Source organism: Chiloscyllium punctatum, chromosome 22 (assembly GCF_047496795.1).
Source record: "Chiloscyllium punctatum isolate Juve2018m chromosome 22, sChiPun1.3, whole genome shotgun sequence".
NCBI classification, from domain to species: Eukaryota; Metazoa; Chordata; class Chondrichthyes; order Orectolobiformes; family Hemiscylliidae; genus Chiloscyllium; species Chiloscyllium punctatum.
The window spans coordinates 52,970,002-52,989,849 of NC_092760.1; the positions used below are offsets into that span (position 1 = coordinate 52,970,002).

Genomic DNA, 19,848 nt, shown 5'->3' on the forward strand with positions numbered 1-19,848 from the left:
CTGCAGTCCTTTTCCTCATACACAATGAGTGTCCAATACTCTACTAGCGAGGTGTCCTAGGTTTGTGTTCTCCCCAAATCATTTTCTGCATTGCTCATCCAATACCCAGTCTGGCATATCTCATTGCAGCACGTTAATATCGATCATTGTTAATAGCCAGCTTGAATAAGTTGTACATAGCTCTGCCTTGTGCTCTTCTTGGGAAATGTTAGCTATGCAATCGATAATCAAGTTAGTTGTATCCTGAACAGATATCAAAAACTCAATGATGTAAAAACAATGACTGCAGATGCTGGAAACCAGATTCTGGATTAGTGGTGCTGGAAGAGCACAGCAGTTCAGGCAGCGTCCAAGTAGCTTCGAAATCGACGCTTCGGGCAAAAGCCCTTCATCAGGAATAAAGGCAGTGAGCCTGAAGCGTGGAGAGATAAGCTAGAGGAGGGTGGGGGTGGGGAGAGAGTAGCATAGAGTACAATGGGTGAGTGGGGGAGGGGATGAAGGTGATAAGTCAAGGAGGAGAGGGTGGAGTGAATAGGTGGAAAAGAAGATAGGCAGGTAGGACAAGTCCGGACAAGTCAAGGGGACAGTTACTGAGCTGGAAATTTAGAACTAGGGTGAGGTGGGGGAAGGGGAAATGAGGAAACTGTTGAAGTCCACATTGATGCCCTGGGGTTGAAGTGTTCCGAGGCGGAAGATGAGGCGTTCTTCCTCCAGGCGTCTGGTGGTGAGGGAGCAGCGGTGAAGGAGGCCCAGGACCTCCATGTCCTCGGCAGAGTGGGAGGGGGAGTTGAAATGTTGGGCCACGGGGCGGTGTGGTTGATTGGTGCGGGTGTCCCGGAGATGTTCCCTAAAGCACTCTGCAAGGAGGCGCCCAGTCTCCCCAATGTAGAGGAGACCACATCGGGAGCAACGGATACAATAAATGACATTAGTGGATGTGCAAGTAAAACTTTGATGGATGTGGAAGGCTCCTTAAGGGCCTTGGATAGAGGTGAGGGAGGAGGTGTGGGCGCAGGTTTTACAGTTCCTGCGGTGGCAGGGGAAAGTGCCAGGATTGGAGGGTAGGTTGTTTGGGGGCGTGGACCTGACCAGGTAGTCGCGGAGGGAACGGTCTTTGCGGAAGGCGGAAAGGAGTGGGGAGGGAAATATATTCCTGGTAGTGGGGTCTGTTTGGAGGTGGCAGAAATGTCGGCGGATGATTTTGTTTGTGTTTAAAAGTACTCTATGCTACTTTCTCCCAACCCCCACCCTCCTCTAGCTTATCTCTCCACGCTTCAGGCTCACTGCCTTTATTCCTGATGAAGGGCTTTTGCCCGAAATGTCGATTTCGAAGCTACTGGATGCTGCCTGAACTGCTGTGCTCTTCCAGAAAAACTCAGTGGTGTCCAGAATAACTTGATAGGATTTTTGCCCTTACTGACTTGTTTTCTTTCAGTTCTGTTAAGTACCCCTTATGATTCTACAAATATTCTGTTGCAGATCCTGTATTTGTAAATCACTACTCCTGAGGCACAGTCTGTCCTTGCTAACTTCAATAGACTTCTCATCCTTCTACTTCTAGTTGGTCAGAATTCCTCCTTTCTCAACTAAGCTTCCGAGGAAGTGGGTAAACAGCTGCTTTGTGGTAGGAGAGCCCCATTTTGGTACTTGTATCTCAGTCATGTCAAAGACTACTTGCGCATGTCCCTGGCACGAGAGTCATAGTTTCTCCTATATCCCCCTGTTTCCCTTTCTAACACTAAGAGTATGTTGAAGCTAATGCACTTCCTGGTCTGGGTAATTTCTGCCTGCTGGATTCTAGTTTTGAGTGCTACTCTTTTAATAAAGTACATATCTTGCTGTTGTCAATTTCAGTTGATTGACTTTTAAAAATTGTTTGCATCCTGCATTGATTTAAAACGTGAGATCTTTAATTTATCTTGTCTACAGGTGACAGGAGTGAGGTTGATGCGTTTCCACTCTTTTGTCCGCTTCACACTAAAGAGCCAATGAAGCTGTTCTGTGAGACCTGCGATGTGCTGGCCTGTTGGAACTGCCAGCTAACACAACACAAAGGTCATAGGTAAGCTGGAGGGAGATTGTCTAGGTGCATTGTAATTCAGCATTAATAGGAGAATTGCAAGATCCCTTCTCCCCGCAAGTTTAAAGCTGCATAATTTAGTTTTCAAAACCTAGTGTAGGATACTTTGCCCCAGAATTGAGGAATTATTTAAATTTTTTTGGGACGCTGCAATCAGTTTCTGTATGTGGGTAGAACAGAATGCTTTTTATTCAGATTGAGTAAGATTAGAGAGTAAGGAAATCATCGGACGAAGGTAATTAAAATTATATGCTTGAGGGTTGGAGCAAAGTGAAGAAGGATGAGAAAATGAGTTGCACAGTATGACACGACAGTGACTTTAAAAGGTGTATTCTGTTCTTGTTTTTTTTGAAGCAAGTGCTTTGAGACGGGGAAGCGGGCTGTCTGGTCCAAGCCAATAGAGTAAAAGGTTTGTAAGGTCCCTGGGTTTTATTTTAAAGTTAAACAATAGGAGCATGAATGGCTCCCACAGACCCAAGGTTTTAGTTCAGCTTTCAGCACTTGTTAGGTTTTTGAAGCTGGTTGTGGAAATTGCCTTACATCCCTCCCTGCTGCAGCAAAACGCTTGAGTTCTCTCTCTCCTTCTCTTTCTCTCTCTCTCTCTCTCTCTCTCTCTCTTTCTGTCTCTCTCACATGAACTGAAGAAACATAATATGTGAGACTAAATTTGACTTTTCTAAGGGCGTGTTTATGGAATGTTGTTCTATTCAAACATTTGCTGTTCAGTAGTTAAATAATCTAGTATTCTGTTAAATTTTCCAATAGAGTTAAAGAACAAAGAAAACTTACAGCCCAGGAACAGGCCCTTCGGCCCTCCAAGTCTGAACTGATCCAAATGTACTGTCTAAACCTGTCGTTTAGATTCCTAAGCATCTGTATCCTTCTGCTCCCCACCTACTCATGCATTTGTCCAGACACATCTTCAATGAATTGACAGTGCCTGCCTCCACCACCTCTGCTGGCAACGCGTTCCAAACGCCAACCACCCTCTGTGTGAAGTACTCATTGCGTGTAAACCCCTTAAACTTTCCACCCCTCACCTTGAAAGCGCAACCTCTTGTTATTGAATCCTTCACCCTGGGAAAAAGCTTATTTCTATCCACCCTGTCTATACCCGTCATGATTTTGTAAACCTCAATCAGGTCCCCCCTCAATCTCCTTTTTTCTAATGAAAATAAACCTAACCTACTCAACCTTTCTTCATAGTTAGCACCTTCCATACCAGGTGACATCCTCCTAAACCTTCTCTGCACCCTCTCCAAAGCGTCCACATCCTTTTACTAATGTGGCAACCAGAACTGTACACCGTATTCTAAATGCAGCCAAACCAATGTCTTGTACAATTTTAACATGATGGCCAGCTCTCATACTCAATACCCCATCCAATGAAGGCAAGCATACTATATGCTTTTTTGACCACTCTATCCACCTGTGCAGCAACCTTCAGGGTACAATGGACCTGAAGCCCCAGATCTCTCTGCTCATCAACTTTTCCCAAGGCTCTTCCATTCGTTGTATAATTCGCTCTAGAATTAGTCTTGCCTAAATGCATCACCTCACATTTTTCTAAATTGAAAACTATCTGCCACTTTTCCGCCATACTCTCCAGTCTGTCTATATCCTCCTGTATTCTCTGACAGTCCCTTATGCTTTCTGCTACGCCACCAATCTGCGTGTTATCTGTAAACTTACTGATCATACAAACAATGTCTTCTCCCAGATCATTTATGTATATTACATACAACAGTGGCCCCAGCACTGATTCATGTGGAACAGAACTGGTCACCTTTCTCCATTTCGAGAAACTCCCTTCAGCTACTACTCTGTCTCCTGTTGCTCAACCAGTGTTTTATCCACCTAGCTAGAACACCCTGCACGCCATATGACTTCACTTTCTCCATTTGTGTACCATGGGGAACCTTATCAAATGCTTTACTAAAGTCCATGTATATGACATCAACAGCCCTTCCTTCAACTATCAACTTGGTCACTTCCTCGAAGTACTCCTATTAAGTTGGTAAGGCGCAATCTCCCCCGCATAAAACCATGTTGCCTATCACTGATAAGCCCATTCTTTTCTAAATATAAATAGATCCTATCCCTCAGTACCTTCTCCAGCAACTTTCCCACCACTGATGTCAGGCTCACTGGTCTGTAGTTACCTGAAATATCCCTACTACCCTTCTTGTACAGGGGTCAACATGAGCAACCTTCCAGTCCTCCGGCACCTCACCTGTGTTTAAGGATGCCACAAAGATATCTGTCAGGGTCCCAGCTATTTCCTCTCTCGCCTCCTCAGCAACCTGGGATAGATCCCATCTGGTCCTGGGGATTTGTCCACCTTCATTACCCCTAGCTTACCCAACACATCTTCCCTACTTATGTCAACGTGATCCAGACTAATCAAACTTCTATCTCTAATCTTAACATTCTTCATGTTCCTCCCCTCAGTGAACACTGATGCAATGTAATCATTCAGAATCTCGCCCATTCTCTCAGGTTCGACACAGAGCCTTCTTTCGTTACCCTTTAGTGGATGAATCCTTTCTCTAGTTACCCGTTTGCTTCTTATATAAGAATAAAATGCTTTGGGATTCTCCTTAATTCTGCTCGCTAAAGCTATTTCATGACCCCTTTAGCCCGCTTGATTCCTCATTTAAGACTTGTCCTACTCTTCCAATATTCTTCCAGAGCCCGTTCTGTTCTTAGCTGCCTAGACTTTACATATGCTTCCCAATTTCTCCTGTCATCCACGGTTCACGAATCTTGCCCTTCCTATCCTTTGTCTTCAACGGGACATGCCTATCCTGTACTATCTCTAACCTATCTTTGAAAGCCTTCCATATCTCAAATGTAGACTTCCCTTCAAATAGCTGTGTCCAATCTACATTTCCAAGCTTCTCCTGCCTAATTTTGATATAATTGGCCTTGGCCCAGTTTAGTACTCTTCCCTTAGGACCACTCTCTTCTTTATCTACGAGTATCCTAAAACTTACAGAATTGTGGTCACTGTTCCCAAAGAAATCCCCCACCGCAACTTCTACCACCTTGTCTGGCTCGTTCCCCAGTACCAGGTCCAATATGGCCCCTTCCCTCGTCAGATTATTGACATCCTGCTCTCGAAGACTCTCCTGGACGCTTCTTACAAATTCTACTCCATCCAGACCTCTGACGTTAAGTCTATCCCAGTCAATGTTGGGAAAATTAAAATCTCCCATCACCACTACCCTATTGCCTCTACATCTTTCCATAATCTGTTTACCTATTTGTTCTTCTACCTCATGCTCACTGTTGGGAGGCCTGTAATACAGCCCCAACAGTGTAACTACACCTTTCTTATTTCTCAGCTCCACCCATAATGCCTCACTACCCAAGACCTCCATAGTGTGCTCTTTTAGCACAGCCATGATATCGTCCTTGACCAGCAATGCAACTCCACCCCCCCTTTCACTTCCCTCCCTGTCCTGTCTGAAGCGTCTATATCCTGAAACATTTAATTGCCAATCATTATGCCCTTCCTTCAACCAAGTCTCTGTGATTGCAATAAAGTCATACTCCCAGGCACCAATCCAATCCCTAAGTTCATCTGCCTTACACACTATACTCCTTGCATTAAAGTAGATGCATTTCAGGCCACCAGTTTTTTTTGTGCTCACCTGCTCTCTGCCTTCTCTTCCCTTTATTAATGCTATCCTCACGATTCTTACAGCCTCCAGTCTCCACCTCACTGCCTACTTGTTTTCTCTTCTGGTTCCCAGCCCCCTGCCACATTAGTTTAAAACCTCCCCCACAGCAGTAGCAAAAACTCCCCTAAGGACATTAGTTCTGGTCTGGTTCAGATGTAGACCGTCCATTTTGTAATAGTCCCATCTTCCCCAGAACCGGTCCCAATGTCCAACAAATCTGAACCCCTCCCTCCTACACCATCTCTCAAGCCACATGTTCATTCTGCCTATTTTTTCATTTCTATGCTGGCTAGCGTGTGGCACTGGTAGTAATCCTGAGATCACTACCTTTGAGGTCCTCCTCTTTAACTTCTCTCCTAGCTCCCTGAATTCTTGTTTCAGGACCTCACCTCATTTTCTCCTTATATCGTTGATGCCTATATGCACCAAGACAACTGGCTGTTCACACTCCCCTTTTAGAAAGCTCTGCAGCCAATCGGTTTTACCAATTCTTTCTTTGTTTGTATTTTAACTATAGGGTGAGAATAAAGTGTATTTTGCTTAAAGCCAAGTGGTGTAACCAATTGAATTACATTTGGAACACAGCACCTTAAAATTGCCTTTTAAATAAGATAAACATTAGAATGCAGGCTATCTCCTTGATAGCTTTGAAGGGTTATTGATCTGGTTCACAATAATAAGGATCACAATAATAAGGATTTAAAATATCCAGCAGGTTGTGGTGATGGGAGAGGCTTATTATAAAAGTTCATAAATGGGCCTGTCTGGTTTCTCAGTGGCTGTTGAGATGCTGATTCTATCAATTTGCTTTTCCTATTTCTTCTTCACAGTTTCAAATATCTAGAAGATGCTTTACAAAATCAGAAGATGGTTTTGGAGGAATTAACACTGAAAATGGAAGAGAAAAAAGTCAGCATCCAGAACACAGCAAAACAAGTGGAGGACAGGTAATATGACCCACTTTTACTCAAAAAATCACTAATTTAAAATTAGTTCAGCCAGACAGTTTACAAATCTGTCATTTATTCGATATGAAGCTACTCAAGCTGATCAAGACGGAAAAAGAATTGAAACTGAGACTAATAAAAAAAATTAAATATCAAAAAATGTTTCTTCTGAATCTAATTGCCAAAATATAAGAAGGCAATAGCTTTGCTAATTCAAGGACTCTGTATCCAGTCAGAAGTCACACCACACCAGGTTATGGTGCAACAGGTCTTTTTGAAATCACACAAGCTTTCGGAGTGCAGCCCCTTTGTCAGGTGCAGTGAGAGAGCAGGGCACACAGACTCGGAGTTGATAGGCAGATATAAACACTGTCTGTGTGCCCTGTTCTCTCACTGCAACTGATGAAAGGGCTGCACTCCGAAAGCTTGTGCAATCTCAAATACTTGGGGATAGTATAGACTGCAGATACTGGAAATCAATAAAAAGTGGAGCTGAAAAGGCACAGGCAGGTCAAACAGCATTGGAGAAGCAGGAAAGTCGACATTTTCGTCCCAACCCAAAACATCAACGCTCCCCCTCCTCCAATGCAGCCTGACCTGCTGTCGCTTTCCAGCTCCACTTTCTTATTGACAGTGATTTCAAATAAATCTGTTGGACTCTAAAGTGGTGTTGTGTGACCTTTGGTTTGTCCACCCCAGTCGAACACCGGCACCTCCACATCATCCGTATTCAATCAATAATGACCTTTCTAAAGAGTCAGTTGAAATTAGTCAATTAAATTTCTAAAGTCAAATCGATTAGTAATTAAAAACATACAATTTGACTTTGATAAGTGTAATTTTTTGACATTGGAGTTGGTAACAAAAACTATTGAAACAATTTGTTCTGAAATCTGCCAATATCCCCTTTAAAATCACCTGACGGGTCAATGGGCATGGCACAGTCTTCCATTGTTGCTCAATGAAGAGCTGTCTCGGGATTCCTGTTATGTGTCTGCGGCTCACTAGCTTGTTGACTATGAAACCTGAGACCCAATATCTGGTGTACGTCAGGCACAGGAATTAGTTATTGAGCTAATCAGTAACCAAAACTAATTGCACTTAAATTTCTTAAGCTGCATGTCTTGCATCTTTGAGGTGATTTTCCATGTGTTGGGTTTTGGTTACTTATTAGATTAGATTAGATTACTTAATGTGGAAACAGGCTCTTCAGCCCAACAAGTCCACACCGACCCGCCGAAGCGCAACCCACCCATTCCCCATCATTTACCCCTTTACCTTACACTATGGGAAATTTAGCATGACCAATTCACCTAACCTGCACATCTTTGGACTGTGGGAGGAAACCGGAGAACCCGGAGGAAACCCACGCAGACATGGGGAGAATGTGCAAACTCCACACAGTCAGTCGCCTGAGTCGGGAATTGAACCCAGGTCTCTGGCACTGTGAGACAGCAGTGCTAACCACTGTGCCACCATGCCTCCCTTATAATAATTATATAGTACATTTAATTTATTTTTGTACTGGACTAATTTGTTCGATTTCAACTTTTTTGCTTCACTCCTGCCAATCAAAACATTTCAACATATAAATTTAAAGGCCATTTTCCATCTCTAAACAATGCACTGTAGACAATATCCAAGCTTAACGTTTGTCAAAAGTGAGTTCTAGTGCCATTTTAAAAAGCTGCAGCTGCACATTTCAGCCCTGTTCAAGAAATCTTATTTCTCCAGGTTTTAGCACTTGCAGTACAGAATTCATATTACTAGCGTTATGTTATTCAGGAAAAAGTAACTAACACAGGAGGTCCTCTCAGAGCAGCTCAGTCCTCTCAGAAATGTGAAATACATTTTGTCTATTAGAGCAGAGCTGGCAAATCAAGGATTTGTTGCCCATCTCTAGTTGTCTCTGAGAAGGTGATCTTCCACCATGAACCACTGCAGTTGTAGCTACACCAATAGTGCTGTTAGGAATGGAGTTTTAGATGGCAGTGAAGGAAAAGCAGTACAGTTCAACCAGATTCTTCATGGCTTGGAGGAGAACTTGCTGTTACCATGTATCCCATGCCCTTGTTGCTCAAGTTACTAGAGATTACCAATTTGGTATGTGCTTTGCTAAGAACCCTTAATGAGTTACTGCAACGCATCATGTACGTGGCACACACAGCAACCACTGTGCACCAAAGATGGGGAGTGTGCATGTTTAAGTGGATGCTATGTCTATCTATTGAGCTGCTTTTCCTGGATGGTGTCAATTTTCTTGAGTGTTGACTGAGGGAAGCTGCATTTTCCAGATTTTTGTGTGTGTTTTTTTTTGTTGAGCCAGGGCAATTGTAAGGAACAACCATGGTCTGACTCAAGGTGGTAAGGTACAGAAAATCGATGCATTAGGCACTGCTGAAGAATAGGGGCTGACCTACACGGGAGATTGAATGTCACAGATCAATTTGGAGGGTGCCGTGAAGAGCAGCCTATGGCGAACAGTATCAGCTCAGTGAAAGTGAAAGGTTGTTTACTCCATCAGTTCAGAGCAGCAGAGGTTACTGCAGGTTGTCAGTGCCATGCAGCTGAAGGGGTCTGATCAGTTCCCTGAAATTGGAGGCTTATGGGCAGTAATTGCTCAGTGCAGTTAGTAGTCAGGGCAAGGGAAAGCCTGTGACCCATAGAGTTCAGCTCTGTGACTAGAGTGCTGGAACTAGATGCTATGGTGCAATCTAATTAAACTATGTCATTGGAGAACAGATTGAGCACTAGGAATGAGCAATCATTGGGGCAGACTGAGTTGGAGTGGCTTTTGAAAAGAATCGGAGGTTATGTCTTTCAAAGAGAGTAGCTGAAATCTCTCGAACAAAGACAGTGTTTTAAGGAACTTTGTGATTCAATTATTTCTCGATGTCTGGTTGGTTGGCTGAGAAATTTGAGGAATCTGAATTTATTGCATCTGCTATTTAGTGAGTGATTTGTTTGACCATAGTTTTCCTGTTTCATATTTATCGCCTGTTAATTCTGCATGTTAAAAGTATGAGAGAGTGTTGACTGCTTTGCTGACTATTATACAGTAAAATGTCTTCTGTTTGTTTAAACCAGTGGAATCTTATGGCTTTATTCTCTTAGTAAGCAAGTAGGTTTTAAAATTTTGACAACCCTACTGGTCCCTAACCAGGTTTTTAGGGGCTGGCATGGTGGCTCAGTTGTTAGCACTGCTGCCTCTCAGTGCCAGGGACCCCGGTTTGATTCCAGCCTTGGGCGACTGTCTGTGTAGAGGTTCGACCTTCTCCCAGTGTCTGCGTGAGTTTCCTCTGGGTGTTCCGGGTTCCTCCCACAATTCAAAGATGTGCAGGTTGGCCATGCTAAATTGCTCATTGTGTTCAAGGCTGTCTAGGTTAGGTGCATTAGTCAGGGGTAAATGTAGGGGAATTACTAGATTACTTAGTGTGGAAACAGGCCCTTCAGCCCAACAAGTCCACACCAACCCTCCGAAGCGCAACCCACCCAGACCCATCACCCTACATTTACCCCTTCACCTAACACTACAGGCAATTTAGCATAGCCAATTCACCTAACCTGCACATTTTTGGATTGTGGGAGGAAACCGGAGCACCCGAAGGAAACCCATGCAGACACGGGGAGAATGTGCAAACTCCACACAGAGAGTCACCTGAGGCAGGAATTAAACCCAGGTCTCTGGTGCTGTGGGGCAGCAGTGCTATCCACTGTGCCACCGTGCCGCCCACTTAAGAAACACTGGCTAATCCAGGATTTGAACCCGGACCTCTCGGAGGTCTGCGAGAGGAACACCCAAAGCGAGAATCATACCCCTAGGCCAACGAGCCTGTCTAGCTGGGTTACTCTTCAGAGGGTCAGTGTGGACTTGTTGGGCCAAATGGCCTGTTTCCACACTGTAGGGATTCTATGATTCAACCAAAATGCAGCTCTTGTCTGGGATCACAGAAGTGGGGAAAATTCCACTATATTCCTACCATGTGATTGTGGATCTGTTTTAGGGTGTCAGGAGACTTATACACTACAGAATCTCCAGTCTTTGATCTGCTCACAATACTTATTCACATCCCATAGGTGATTAATCCATTTAAAATTGGTGGTGACCAACCGTATATTAATGTTGGGAGATTCGGTGGTAGTAATAGCTATTGAAAATCAGGTAGAAATGGTTAAATTCTTTTTTGTTGGATATGGCCATTGTCTGGCACTTGTGTATCACAAATGTTTGTGCTACTTATTAGCCCAAGCCTAAATATTGTACAGGTTTTGCTGTATAATGGATATTTCCATTATTGCTAGTATCACCAATGGTACCAACCACTATGCAGTTATAAACAACATCCTGACTTCTGATTTTATTGTGGAGGGAATATTGTTGATGAAGCAGTGAAGATGGTTGAGGCAAGGGCATTACCTTGAGGGACTCCTACCGCAATGTCTTGTGGCTCCTTTCTTTATGCTATGTATAACTCCAACTAATGGAGTTGTCTGCTTCTGATTCTGCTTGACATCAATTTTGGTAGGGGCCCTTAATTCCACATTCGGTTAAATTTACACCTTGTTGACAACACCTGTCATAGTTAAATTTCTGTGAACTTCAGCAGTTTTGTCCATGTTTAGTCATAAGCTTTAATGAGATCTGGAACATAACGATAATGATAGAACTGACTCTAAACATTAGGGAACTACTTAAGAGCTATGTAATGGCACTCTTACAATGACACCTTCCATCATTTTGCTGAAGATTAAAAGTAGACAACTTTGGTAACAGGCTGTATTGGATTTATCTGGCTTTTTATGTAAAGGTTAAGCCTGGGCAATTTTACGCTTTGTTGGGTAGCTTCCCTTGATAGATCTGGTATTGTTTGTTACTCTGTTTAGAAATAATTTATCCCAAAAATTAAAGATTACATTTCAACAAGGCTTGGTGCACTGATGAAGAATTATTGAATTGGATTTAAATTAACAGGGATCTGTGAGAGCTAAATCAATAAACTTGAGGAAAACTTAAAACAGCTTTGAACTGAAAATATCCGGCTTTTTTTCAAAATACTGAATGTAGCTTGGCTAAAAACTTGACAGAGGGAGATACAAGTTGTCCTCTGTTGCTCTCTAAGTTTTTGAGCTTTTATAGAGAAAAGGATAGGACTTTTATATTTAAAAATATATTGACAATTGAAAGAAATTATCGTTAGATGTTCATCATTCATTATGCTAGTAAACTTGAACTTTGTGTGTTGCCTTATTGAATTTCCAAAACATCGAGTTACGCACATCATTCCATAATCTTGTTTTTGCATATGAACATTTGTTTAGACTAAAATCTGCATTTCAGAATATACAAGGAACCATTAGGGAAGGTTGGAGAAAGTTTGTTAAGGTTAAAGAATTGGTGTACATTCAACCTGTGTCATGTTTACTATTTCTGACCTTTTGCCACCGTCCTTTTTAACTTATTAATTTATAGCCTGAGTGTTGGCCAATTTTCCCATCAGGGCGAAAGTGAGGACTGCAGATGCTGGAGATTAGAGTCGAGAGTGTAGTGCTGGAAAAGCACCGCAGGTCAGGCAGCATCCAAGGAGCAGGAGAGTTGACGTTTCGGGCAAAAGCCCTTCATCAGGAATTCCCAAAACGTCGACTCTCATGCTTGGATGCTGCCTGAACTGCTGTGCTTTTCCAGCACTACACTCTCAATTTTTCCATCAGGCAATCTTAACTGTTCCCCACAATTCCACAGAATGGCCCTATGCAGATTTGCTTACTTTTTGGCAAAGATGTGGATCAGGATCTTAGAATATTTTACAAGATTCATTAGAATTAAGAGATTGAGTAAACTGCCTTTTAAAAAGAATGTTGTATATTGTTTATGCAGGATAGTTTTGATGATTTTAAACTGTTGATTGTTTCAGCTGCTGTAGTACATTCTGTCACATCTGTCGGAATTTGAGCACAGTTTTCAGAATATATTGTTGAAATGGAATTGCCTCAAGCCTTCTCAGTGAGCTGGAATCACTTGGTAAAGTTTTTTTTGTTGTTTCAGAACATCAGCCAAGCAGGAAAAGCCTCAAATCTGTGTTCTGTAATTCTGATAGAAGTCTGCATTCAACACAGAGCTAGTTCACTAGTTACAGCTGTACTGGAACCACTTGGCTAGGGGTACAGTTGGTTTTGGAATATATCTTTGGAATTACTACAAGAATGTGATTGGGGCCCATAGCATTTGCCATGCACAGTGCCTTCAGGCATTCTTAATGTCTCATGGAGTGAATCAAAAGATTGTCATTTGTGATGGTCAACTTGGCATTTCCAGCTGAAGGTAGTTGCACATGTTCAGCTTTGCTTTTTTGCATTCTGATCTCTGCTCTGCTATCTTTGTGGAATTGTTGACCCTTCTCCAGTTAGTTGTTGAATTATCCACCTCCATTTGTGTGTGGATTTGGAGGGCTGTAGTTTTTTGATAAAAGCCATTGGTTGTGCGTCAGTGTTTGCTGTGCTGTTAGTTATCCATTAGTAGCTGTGGACCAATTTTGAGCTGTTAGATCTGGCAACACTGTCATCAAATACAAGGTGGAGGTTGTCCTTATTAGGAAGATGGGATTTGATTTTTGCATGTAAATCTGCTGTTGAGTACTGTCGTAGATCATGGAATAGAATTCTAGAAACCCTACAGTGTGGAAATAGGCCATTTGGCATTCCATTCAGACTCACCTCCTCCTCCCCCCCCCCCCCCCCCCCCCCCCACCACCACGTTAACCAGTCATTAATTGGATCATAATTGTTCTGTAACGTTTGTCTTGATTCTGTATTCCAAAACATTGTCAATGTCAGTTTCAAAACTTTAAATTGGCCTAGTTTCAATAGGTTTGGGAGAGAAGAGAGTTGTGGTTTTCCCAAATCCTTTTTGTGAAGAAGTGCTCCTTGACATTGCCCTTAAACAATGAAGTTGTTCCCCTCCCAGTTCTGCAGTCTTTCTAGGAAAAGATTGTCTGCACCTATTCTGTCAAATCCTTTAACCATCTATCCACATTGATTGGATCATCCTTACTGGATGAACATTGCCTGATGACCTGCTTATAGTCATAATTAATAACTTTGATCACAGCTACGCTAGTGTTACTAAAATTGAAATAGTGCTTAAAAGATAAATGTAAGGTGATTACTACTGAGTTACCGCACAGACCTTACACTGTTTGAAAGAAAGTACTTTAATTAATACTTTCATCATCTATAGCATGCCCCAGAAATGTTTAATGGTCAATATGTTGAAGTGTAGTCTTTGTTGCAATGTATTCAAATGTAGATAAGTATTCTAAAGCAATAGTTAGGGAAGTGAGGAGATGATCTATTTTTTAGTTTTATTGATTAAGGAATAAGTGATGGTCAAGAGACAAGGAAGAATCCGCTCCTTCTAATAATTTTGTGTTCATTCCTGGATTGTGGGTTTTACTGATGTGTACTACTATTGTCTATTTAGTATTACACTGAGAAAGTGATGGTGGTCTGCCTTCTCGAACTAGTGCAGTTTACTTTTGTCAGAAAAATAAGTAGATTGCAGAATACTTGTAAATTTAGAAGGGTGTATAGCAAAAAGATCCAGGAGTACAAATACTAAGTACATAAAATACAAAGTTATGATGCAGGTCAATATGCCATAATAGGAACAAAACAAGGGCTCACATTCATTTATAGAAGGATAGAATTACAAAGTAGAGACATTATGCTAAACTTATTTGAACCTTGTTTAGATGGCTCTGAACAATTCTGGTCACCGCGTTACAAAAAGGATATTGAAACACTGAAGAGTGCACAAAACAACATTTAGAATAGAACCGGAACTGCAAGTTCTTACCCATCAGGAAATTAACAGACTTATATACTTCTATAACTAATAGACTTATGAACGGACTTCTCATATATTAGAATTGATCTTCCTCTGCACCTTCTCTGAAGCTGTTACACTATATTCTGCACTCTGTTCTGTTACCCTGATTTGTCTGGTTAGCATGCAATACGATACTTTTCACTGTATCCTGGTACATGTGACAATAATAAATCAAATCAAATTCTTGATGAACAGGTTGAGTTTAATTTTGCTTGAAAGAGAAGACTGAAGATAATTTAATAGAGTTCTTTTAAATGTTTACAGTTTTGATGGAATAAACAGGAAGCATTTCTAGATGGGAAAAGGCAAATCAATATAAGATGGTCCCTAAAAAAAATCAAATACGAAATTCAAAACAAATTTTGAGAAATTAGAACACGACCTCATGGAGTCTTTGTGACTAATAGTACAGATGAATCTAGGGAGAGGGAATGGGGAATTATGCCAATAAAGTTGGATGAGGAAGGATAGAGGATGTTCAGCTGGAGCAGAGATACCCACATGGACTGGTTGGGATAAATGGCCTTTCTCTGTGCGACATGTTCGCTCTACATCTGTATAGTTCATGTGCTGAAGGTGCTAAAAGGCTGAATTCATGTATTTCAAGAAAGAGAGTCATGACACTACTCGTTTTGATTTGTCATAATTCATTCTATTCAGTTACCTTCCCTCTTTTCGATCTTTCTCTAAAAGAGAGATGAAATAGCCACAGATTTGCTGCTCATTCTTAATAGGTTTTGAAGACTAGCAGGTAGAACTCCTCCCATTATTTTTCCTGCATTCATGAAGGCCAGCTCTTGGCCTCTGCTTTGTTTTCACTTTTTGGTAGCAAAGAAGGAATTAAATATGTGGACACAATTATTGACCTTCCTCATTACCCTTCTTTAGGTTAATTTGAACATAGCCTGGAGTAATCCTTTTCTTTAAAGCAACAATGTTTCTATGTTCCTAGCCCACTCTCCATGGAACCATGCCTCAGTGAGGGAATCAACACCTTCAGGTGGATGGGGAATGGAGAAAATTGGAGATTTTTTTTATTCACAGGTAGTCTCGCACTTGTGATTCCTCGGTTATTTAACTTTTGATCTTTGATGTAGCATTTTACAGAGGTACAAAGTGAAAGTGAGACAGGTCTGTATAAATTAGAAGGATAACTGAACCAAGATTTCAGCCTGTTGATATGTGTAAGTTACCTATGGTGCAATAACATAGATGGTGGATTGGTCGCTGGTCTTCAGCTTGATCTTAGTTGGAGAGGCTGTGTGTGGAAAATCGATAGAAAAAAGAATTCTCCCAGACCCCACTCCCACAAATTCTAATTGTATTTTTATTAGAGTTATAATAGAATCATGGCCCCTGATGCGGTTGGACAGTTTTGTAATTGATTCACTTTAACCAAATTAATGCAAATATGCGTCTATTCAAAGTAAGTTTTTACTGAACAGGAATTTATCTTGCAGGTTAAATGAAGTAAAGCAAATACGAATAAAGGTTGAAAATCAGATTAAGATGGCGAAGATGATCATGATGAATGAATTAAACAAACGAGTGAATGTTCTCATGGACCAGTTGGAGGTGAGGCTTTCTGATGCAGCAAAACTACTTTAACTTTGCAACTATTTTGAAAAACCGAATTGCTGCTTAAGGCTGCAATAATTGATATTTGTTGGATTTCAATATACTTTAAGGAATTTCAAGAGATATTCTGATAGTATTGTGTTTAAATGTCAGTTATTGGTCATCAGTAACCAGGTAATATAGTGGTACACCATGAATGTCATAAAATGTTTTTATTTCTTGTTATAGTTTCACTTTTATGGTTGCCTTCGTTAGAAGCAATTTTCAATATGTATGTCATATTCATCACAGCTGAAATGGATCACCTGCTTTCAATATGACTTGCTGTCGTACTTCAGAAATGAAATATCAGCTAAGCAGTTCTATTACCTTAAAACCATTGACAAAATGATGACAATTATTTTCCTCATGAGTTTATCAAGTGTTTTTTGTGGTCATTTTGTATATTATTTTTTAATTCTCACAGGACCTGACTATTCCTAAATCAGAAGGTAACTAGGTGCGCAATCTGCTCCAATACATTTGGCAATATTTATTTTAAATAAGTACAAAACAGATTTTCATGGTTGGGCGTGGGCTAAATTTATAATTCTGAAATTTCATCTCTTGAAGAAACAGGATTTTGTTTTGCCTTCAATCCATGCTGACAGCACAGCTTAGATTATATTATAGGCATTTCGAATATTGCAAGCTTGGAAATCTGTTGGTGCACTCAAATAGATGCAGCGCCTTTGCTACAGTGTTTCATTGCCAGTTCCAATTCTAGTCTGAAGAAAAATATTATGATGTGTGAAGATTAATTTTACAATTAAAACTGGGGAAGAAATTCTTTCTGAATAGAAAATTCTTGAATGGATTGCAGGTGATGTGGAAACAAAATGCATTGATGGGCTAATATTTAACTAGAACTCACCTTCACCTTAAAATGTTTGCTGTGAAGAACAGAATGCAGTAATTTATCTAGAATGCTAAAACTACTTTTGGTGATAAATGAGTCCCTTTGCAATTATAGTTGAACAAATAGCTATAATAGGGAAATAAGATTTAAAATCACAAATCTCTGAGTCCTTTCCAGCCTTTAATATTTTGTTCAAATGATCACCCCCTTTGGATTGCTACCTTTGTAGTGGAACTTGAGATCACAGAATCTGTTGTAAATTCACCAACATCATTCTTCCTTGGTCATGGGGCTGTTCAGTAATATTCCATTCATTGGTTTGGGGGCAGGTGGGGTGGAGTGGCTGCACTTGGAAGAATATATGTTTGCTATAGCGCTACTTTTCATCATCCCTGATTCTATGATTTGATCAGCCCGAGTTTTCCATTGAAAATGTGGAATCAGAGAATGTCGCCTTCTATGTATGTTAGCAGCTATCTTTTGGCCGAGAATTTCAACAAAATGAGAAACCAAAGCAGCACAAGCATACTAATAACTGCCCTTCTGCTTCAGTTTTAGTTCCATCTAATTTGGTAAATTAACAACTATAAACATTTTATATGGTGTAATGGAAGCTCTTTTTGGTGATAATGATGCCAATGTTCTTTTAATCACAGAATATCACAAATGAACGAAAGCTCAAACTGGAGCACCAGCTTCAAGCAGTGATGGGTTTGTGCAAGCACTTGGAGCATGTATTGAACTTCATCAATTGGGCAGTCTCTAAGAAGAATGATATTCCATTCTTATTCAGCAAGGAACTGGTAAGTGTGTATGGTCAACTTGGGCAACATTGCTGGCAAAATCAATCAAAGAAAAGTGTGCATTAATTATACAGAACTGGCTCAAAGGTAGAAGACGGAGGGTGGTGGTGGAGGGTTGTTTTTCAGACTGGAGGCCTGTGACCAGTGGAGTGCCACAAGGATTGGTGCTGGGCTCTCTACTTTTTGTCATTTACATAAATGATTTGGATGCAAGCATAATAGGTACAGTTAGTAAGTTTGCAGATGACACCAAAATTGGAGCTGTAGTGGACAGCAAAGAGGGTTACATCAGATTACAACAGGATCTGGACCAGATGGGCCAATGGACTGAGAAGTGGCAGATGGAGTTTAATTCAGATAAATGCGAAGTGCTGCATTTTGGGAAAGCAAATCTTAGCAGGACTTATACACTTAATGGTAAGGTCCTAGGGAGTGTTGCTGAACAAAGAGACCTTGGAGTACAGGTTCATAGCTCCTTGAAAGTGGAGTTGCAGGTAGATAGGATAGTGAAGACAGCGTTTGGTATGCTTTCCTTTATTGGTCAGAGTATTGAGTACAGGACTTGGGAGGTTATGTTGCGGCTTTACAGGACATTGGTTAGGCCACTGTTGGAATATTGCATGCAATTCTGGTCTCCTTCCTATCGGAAAGATGTTGTGAAACTTGAAAGGGTTCAGAAAAGATTTACAAGGATGTTGCCAGGGTTGGAGGATCTGAGCTACAGGGAGTGGCTGAACAGGCAGGGGCTGTTTTCCCTGGAGCGTCGGAGGCTGAAGGGTGACCTTATAGAGGTTTACAAAATTATGAGGGGCGTAGATAGGATAAATAGACAAAGACTTTTCCCTGGGGTCGGGGACTCCAGAAATAGAGGGCATAGGTTTAGGGTGAGAGGGGAAAGATATAAAAGAGACCTAAGGAGTAACCTTTTCACGCAGAGGGTGGTGCATGTATGGAATGAGCTGCCAGAGGATGTGGTGAAGGCTGGTACAATTGCAACATTTAAGAGGCATTTGGATGGGTATATGAATAGGAAGGGTTTGGAGGGATACGGGCCAAGTGCTGGCAGGTGAGACTAGATTGGGTTGGGATATCTGGTTGGCATGGACGGGTTGGACCGAAGGGTCTGTTTCCATACTGTACATCTCTATGACTCTATTATAAGCAAAATTGTGAATAGATTATTTAGTATAACAGATTTAGAAAGAATGTTTGATATGTCACACCCAATATTAATATTTTATTATTTAGATCTTGTTTCAGATGCGTCGTTTGCTAGAAACACAGTGCAATGTAGATATGGGTCCCTCCATGATTCAGTTTCGTTGGGACTCTACCATGTGGACTAAACAGCTCTCTACTTTAGGTAGGAAAGATCTTACTACAATACTAGTCAATGCCAGCTGAATGCCTACCTTGGTTCATGATCTTACTAACCAGTTTTCATGATGAATTAATTGATGGTTGTCAAAGGTCCGAGAACAGTTTACAACTTTCTCACATTCGCAATGTATAAGATACAGCAATAAAGGATCATCATTATAATAAAATACATTTTGACACAAATGACTTATTTTGTTCATCTTCCAATAATTCATTTATTTATAAGATGATCTGTCATTACCAACCTGATGGTGCACTTACAGAAGGAAATCGCTAACTAGAAAATTGAAAATAAAATATATCTTAAATTAAAATATTAGGCAATGATTGCAGAAATGTTGGAAAAAGGAAATAGACTCAGACTCAGTAAAAGCCAGACAATATTTCTTTCAGGGACAGTGGAAAGCTGAAGTTGCACTGAATCACATTGTTCGCCTACTGATTTCTAAGCAGTATTAGTTGATGGTTCACAAGAAAACTGTAGACTATTTGATTAGGTAATTAGAATGTGGAAAGCTTTTTGCTGTGGAAACAATAAGGTAAATAAAGCTGTTTAGTTTGCACTAATGTCTAGAATGAAAATGTAACTGG

At 40.9% G+C, this 19,848-nt stretch overlaps 1 protein-coding gene across 3 annotated transcripts in view; it reads left to right on the forward strand.

Moving 5' to 3' along the window:
• Positions 1-19,848, forward strand: part of trim66 (tripartite motif containing 66) — a 218,185-nt gene that overhangs the window by 159,259 nt on the left and 39,078 nt on the right. For all 3 annotated transcript variants that reach the window (XM_072592328.1, XM_072592329.1, XM_072592330.1), the window contains 5 exons: positions 1,930-2,062; positions 6,597-6,713; positions 16,059-16,173; positions 17,731-17,877; positions 19,126-19,240. In XM_072592328.1, coding sequence (XP_072448429.1) covers positions 1,930-2,062; positions 6,597-6,713; positions 16,059-16,173; positions 17,731-17,877; positions 19,126-19,240 — 627 coding nt within the window. The remainder of the gene's footprint in view (positions 1-1,929; positions 2,063-6,596; positions 6,714-16,058; positions 16,174-17,730; positions 17,878-19,125; positions 19,241-19,848) is intronic.